The sequence below is a fragment of the Vicugna pacos genome, chromosome 15 (genome assembly GCF_048564905.1).
Source record: "Vicugna pacos chromosome 15, VicPac4, whole genome shotgun sequence".
Lineage (NCBI taxonomy): Eukaryota > Metazoa > Chordata > Mammalia > Artiodactyla > Camelidae > Vicugna > Vicugna pacos.
In genome coordinates this window covers 35,511,527-35,517,781 of record NC_133001.1, presented here as the reverse complement: position 1 = coordinate 35,517,781, position 6,255 = coordinate 35,511,527, and the positions used below count along the sequence as shown (strand labels likewise).

General features: G+C 30.9%; 1 protein-coding gene across 2 annotated transcripts in view; it reads right to left on the bottom strand.

Moving 5' to 3' along the window:
- HEATR5B (HEAT repeat containing 5B) overlaps positions 1-6,255 on the bottom strand; it is an 89,611-nt gene continuing 83,356 nt past the window's right edge. For both annotated transcript variants that reach the window (XM_006215538.4, XM_072937923.1), the window contains exons 34-36: positions 4,632-4,783; positions 3,009-3,222; positions 1-773 (exon numbers count right to left, since the gene is read on the bottom strand). In XM_006215538.4, the coding sequence (XP_006215600.1) occupies positions 469-773; positions 3,009-3,222; positions 4,632-4,783 (671 nt within the window). In that variant the 3' untranslated portion in view covers positions 1-468. The remainder of the gene's footprint in view (positions 774-3,008; positions 3,223-4,631; positions 4,784-6,255) is intronic.

Sequence of the window (6,255 nt, the reverse complement as noted above, 5' to 3'; positions counted from 1 at the left end):
AGAAAATGTGACTTTATTCTTAATATATATACACCATGAAACAGATACTTTCCATTATTCTAAATACCTCAAAATTCAAATTCTGCTTGCTTTTCAATTAATTTTTTTCATAACAGGTACTGGATATTTCCCTATTTTTTCCCTGACAATATCAATAAGCCACCCAGCTACATGATACAATTTTTTCTGCATTTAATTTAAAAGACTATGGCTCAGTGTTTAAAAAATAAATTAATGAATAAAAGAGAAACATTATCAGGAAAAAATAAAAGCACATTCACCACATGATTAAAAAAAATCATTCCTTCAAAATCAGAAACCAGTGTGAGCATTATTTCACTAAACCTACTCAGAGGCATGTAATTCCTATATACAAATAAAGTAGAACCTACAGACTGGAATGATACTGTGGCTATCACTAATTAGGTGCTAGTTGACAATATAAACAAAAATGAATGCAATAGCAAATTAAAAAAAACTTGTTTTTAGCTTAATTGTTGGTGCAGAATGCACGGTAGGGGCTGGCTGCCTGGCAGCTGCTTTAGCTTTGCTAGCCTGGCTTGCCCTAACAGCAGTTTCCAAACGTACTTTCAACTCAGGAGCCGCTCCCATTACTGTCTTGAAAGCGTGTGGATACAGAGGTCCAATATGCATTAAATTCTGGAGTGCAAACTCATGAAGATCTTTGGAAACTGTGCTTGCTGAGGCAAAAGAATTTTCATCCAGCAGGTAGGAGATCAAAGTGGGAACTAAAAGAGCAAGTAATTGGACTCCTGGAAATGACAAAGGTAAAAGTCTGAAGATGATCATGAATCTGAAAATTACAATAAACTTTTATTTTAAAAGTAGGCAATTACCACGGTAGTCTAAATTATAATAAAGTACAAGTAAACATGCACAGTCTATTTTAGACCTCAATAATTACTCATAATTAATACTGAATATTTCCTAATTACCCAAGCCATGTTAGGGTAGGAAACCAGGTTTGATTTCCTGTTAAGATTGTATATTTTACACTTATATTAATTTGTTTTATATTAAAAAAAATACTGTTAAAAGGTTAAAAAGGAATGAACACCTTACGATTACCATCTGGTAAAATGTATTTTGAGAATAAAATTACAAAATTTTTAAGGGTATTCCAGAATAGGGAGGTTGGAATAGGGAACAGAAACCTGAAGCATTCATTAGGATATCATGAAAGGAATGATGACTATACGTGACATTAATGTGATGGTGACCATTTACCTTCGGTTTTGCTTGGCATTTAGCCTTAGATTTAGTTTTAATTTTTCTTAAATGCCAATTGCTTTCTCTACCTCTTAGAAGTCTTGCTTTAGTACAAAAACATCTGTATCTGAGTGAGGCAGTTCTTTAAAAAAATGAAGAAATCATGATGGTGCTTGTTGTTGATATAACTCATTAATACTAAGTACTAAAAATTGGTTGGTTGAAGAATTAAAGCTACACTGCTTTGCTTATTTCATATCTTAAATTAATTGACTCTTAAATGGAAAATTAAAGAGTTATTTTATTTCATGAACATTGTTGAAGTCTAACTATTAAACTATTTAATTTCATAAATAATATATATGTATATTCTTGCTGTTAAAAGAATTCAAATAATAGAGAAGTATTTGAAAAAGCATAAGACTCTCTTCCCTACCTAAATTAGGGCACCTGTTCAGGAATTGATCCCAAGAGTCATTCAGCTCATACATATTTTAAATACTGACTACGCAAAAAGTCAATAAGCTCAGTGCTGGGATTACAGAATAAATAAGATTTAGTCCCCATGTTTATGGAGTTTACAGTGAGTAAAATAAAAATAAAGATAAAATTATGCTGAGTTACCACACACGGGCCATGATGTCAGTAATAATATTTCTACCCAAAAAATTGGTTAATATCCAATTTCAACTAAACTTATCAACTCCTCCCAACCAGCTCTTCTTCCTGACTTTTCCAGTCTTAACACTGCTTTCATCTTTCTTCCAGGTAACATAGTAATATTTGGCTCTTCTCTTTCTCTTGTCCCTATAAGCAGTTAATCTTCAAGTAAGACCAATCTTTTTTTCATAATCACTTCTGTATTCTCTTTCACTCTGATAGTTCTGGATTATTACTTCATAGGGAAGCTATCAGCATTAGTTTCTTAAAAAAAATCTATTACCTTTCCAATCTCTTGTGAAATTTTTTCAAAAAGAGGAAAAAATTTGATAGAAAAAATTGATATAAATTTTTATTTGGACAGTAATGAGGTAATATAAAAAGGTGTGCATTCCTTTTGACTCAGAAATTTCACTTAAAGGCATTTATCTGATAGAATAAATTAAAAAAGTGTGCAAAGATATCTATATAAGAATACTCATCTCAGTTATTCATGATCTTGAAAAATTGGAAACAGCTTACATTCAATCATAAGGTAGTAATTTAAAAAGTACAGTCTTTCTGTAACAATTAAAAGCCTTATTTTTAAAGATAAATTTTGAATTGTGATGAAATCAAGCCTTAGCAGGGAATAAAGAGGAACAGGTGTTAAGCTACGTAAGTGTCTGGTTAAATGGATGTATATTGAAGGTTGTACTTAAATTAAGAAATAATAATTTAAACATTTCAAATTTTGAGGTATTTTTAATAATGATGTTTGGTATGAATGCTCTCTGGTCCTACTTGTTATAAAGTTTTTATACCTCTATTATGAACATCAAAACATATTATTTTAAAAAATCTATTAAACGTCCACATTTTCCCCAGTTCTTAAAAAGTACATTCCTAGAAAATAAAAAAGATCCATGGGTTGAAATGCCATCAGTAATTTATTTTAACCTCTTAAAATATAAATATAAATTAACCCTATTTTGTTAACATAAAAACATTAAGCTTTCAGATAGTAACCACCTCTAGTAAACTTCTGTTGCAATGACCTGTGTCTAACATCGAACAAGATTTATACATAACACAAATCTTCATTTTAGACTAGTGGCCTTTAATAGGAAAATACTTACTGTTCTGTTCCTCCCCAAGAGCAACCAATGTTTCAAGAACTTTGATTCCTTCTTGAACAGCTAAAAGTTCTGTGTTACTGGCTGGTCTGTTTCTTTCGACAGCTTTTAGCTTTTCAACTACTATTGGAGCTAATGAATGGATATAGGGGGTTGAAAGGGCACGATTGGAATGTTGAAAGACTGACAGGAGAAGCTGGTAACATTTGGCTTGAACCTATATGAGAAAATTATTTCATTAATTTACATATATGACAGTTCTTATCTGCTCTACAATCACATTACATCTTAATATGTACTTAATACTGAAAAGAAGCAATACTGCAGGCTGAAAATAGAAATGTGAGATGAATTAATGCCTTTTCCTTCTTTTTATGGAAATGGAGTGATAAAACTTCTAATATGCTAACTAAATAAACCTAACTGAAAAGAAATTAATCAAATAAACATTCCTTATATGTTAATTGCCAAATTACCATTGCTTATATAATTTGTATATTTCTGTAGTAAGAAACTAGAAATCAGGAATTCTAATTTCTGTTTTTAATTCTTTCTTTAATTTACAATTGTCTCTCCCACTTTAACCTAACATATTTAGCATGGAAAGCTATTATTTGAATGATGCCAAACAAAGCTATACATACACATTACTTACACGCTTCAGCTCCATTTCTAGGATTCCCTAAAATGACTGTTTCTATCAATTTAAGTGTTCAAGGTTTAGAAAGTAAGGTCTCAGTGGCTCCACTTTATATTAGAAAGACTTCATATTAATAACAAACAAACAAACCAAAAAAAAAAAAAAAAGGAAGGAAGGTTCATCAATACATCAACATATGGAAAAAACAATGGAAGAAAACTGTTTCAGTGCTTTGGAGAAGAGAAGTTGCCAAACGCTGCTGGACATAAAAATTACGTGGGAAATGTTTTTAAAATACAGATCTTTGGACCACACATCTAGAGATTCTGATTCAGGAAGATAACTGTAGATGTTAACTAAACTGTTTTTTTTTTCCTGATATGCAGCATGTTTGAGAATCATTAGTTCAGACTTTGACACTGTAAAACAATAAAACTTACTTTCTAAAAAACCTAGAGTTTCCAAAATAGGCCCATTAAAACATGTTATAATATATATTTATCCTTTAATGCCATTGATGTCATTAAGAAACAATGAAAAACAGAAACACATAACAAGTTTATACTGTATAGCACAGGGAACTATAATCAGTATCTTATAGTAACCTATAATGAAAAATAATATGAAAAGGAATATATGTATGTATATGTATGACTGAAACATGCTGTCTACCAGAAATTGACACAACATTGTAAACTGACTATCCTTCAATTAAAAAAAAACAAAAACAGAAGCATGTAAAGTCTCTATCAACATAGGCCAGGGTTAATCAAGTATTTTAGATACTGGGGAATTTCTGCATATGTAAATGAACATATACATGTCTCCTGAAATGCTTAAACCAGTGATCTTTTCCAGTTTTCTGTTGAAAAGCCATATAGCAAACACTTACATTTTCAATTGATGTATCACACATTTTAATGAATCGATCTGAAATTTTCCTCATAAAGTGGAAGGTTCACCACTATGTTTTAAGTGTAACTTACCCACGGGTCACATGAATTTAATGCATTTTTAAATCTGCTCATGCAGCCATTCTGTAGTGACTGGACTCCTATTATTTCACTACTAGCAGACCACAGGAAGAGTGCAATTGCTGTTAGCATGCTTACTTCATCAGGTGCAGGCACAGTATCTTCTGAAATATATGAATAAGGAAATATTGATATATATAAAAAATGAAGGCACTATGCTATTTATGAAATGTTTTGAAATTTCAGTTTTGAGCAGTAACCCTCTCTCCCCAGCAACTTCTACAGCAGTGTGTTCCTTCAATGTAACACAGTCCATAAACAACTTTATGAATAGAACTCATCTATTACTAAGGACACAGGGGACACTTGATCAGAAGTCCCTGTAGTTAAGTCTCTCTCCTTGTTTTTCCAAACGGTACAATATTAACTGAAAAACATTCAGACATACATCCTAACAAGAACTCTGATATGCAAGAAAATTTTAATATAAAATATAACATGAAAGTATAAAATTACTTAAAAGTCATTTAACTTCTTTGGAGTTTACATTGACCAGAAATTTCCAAATACTCTCCTTCCAACAAAGTTAAATGATCATAAGATATTCTAAGTAATTTACAAATCTAGAGTAGACTTTTATAGTGAGCTTACTTTTCTATTTAGTAAACATGAAACCTGTAAATTCTACACAACCATAAACAAAAAAAACTCACACAATTTCCTGAAGACAGTATTCTCATAATTTAAAAAAATTTCCTGCTATTGCAATCATTTATTTAGGAATAAATACTTTAACTTAATGGTGATACAGTATGTAATTAGAAATGTAGGAAACATGTACATTTATTCTAAAGATATTACTGAACATTTAATAAAATAGGAGACCCAAACTATTTTGTGATTATCATTTCTTCTACAGCTGAACTTATCAACATTCTTTATATGTGAATTTGGGCTAATTTGGCAGCTATAAATACTCAGTGATAATCTGTACTTTATTAGAATTATGAACAGACATATTTGATTTGCTAACATTCTCTCATAATGAGGGTACTAGCTTTTCTTAAAATAGAATGACCTAAGAATGACAGTTGAGAAGAAGCCTGTTAACATAAAGAACAACAACAACAAAAAAGATGTAAAATTAGAAAGATTTACCCAATTTACAATAACCTAAGCCATATATGTTAAAAACCTGAGAACTCCACTGAAGAAATGCTATTCTAGGTGAAATAAAAATAATCTCTAACTCAGAGTTTGTGACACTACAAGCAATTTTTGTCAGAAAAATAACATTTTATTTTTAAATTGTGACTTAAAGAAGATTTGGCATCTAATTTTAAGAATTTAAGATTTGGCATTCTCTACTAAAAAGAACCAGGGCTTTTGAGAGAAATGAGTGATTCCAGAACAGTAACAGGGAAAATACAAGCTGAGTCTGTTATATCTTAGTGCCAGAAAGTAAGAAAGTGCTCAAGAAATAATGGGGGCGTGTCAAAATGCTTTTTAAGGTAAATTTTTAACAAACTAAAGAAACATTAAATGCTGTAGTGACACTAATGCACGAACATATGATAATACAGGGAGGGCAAAGAAAAAGCTCTTCCTTTCAGCAGAATGCCAGCAAATAAATATA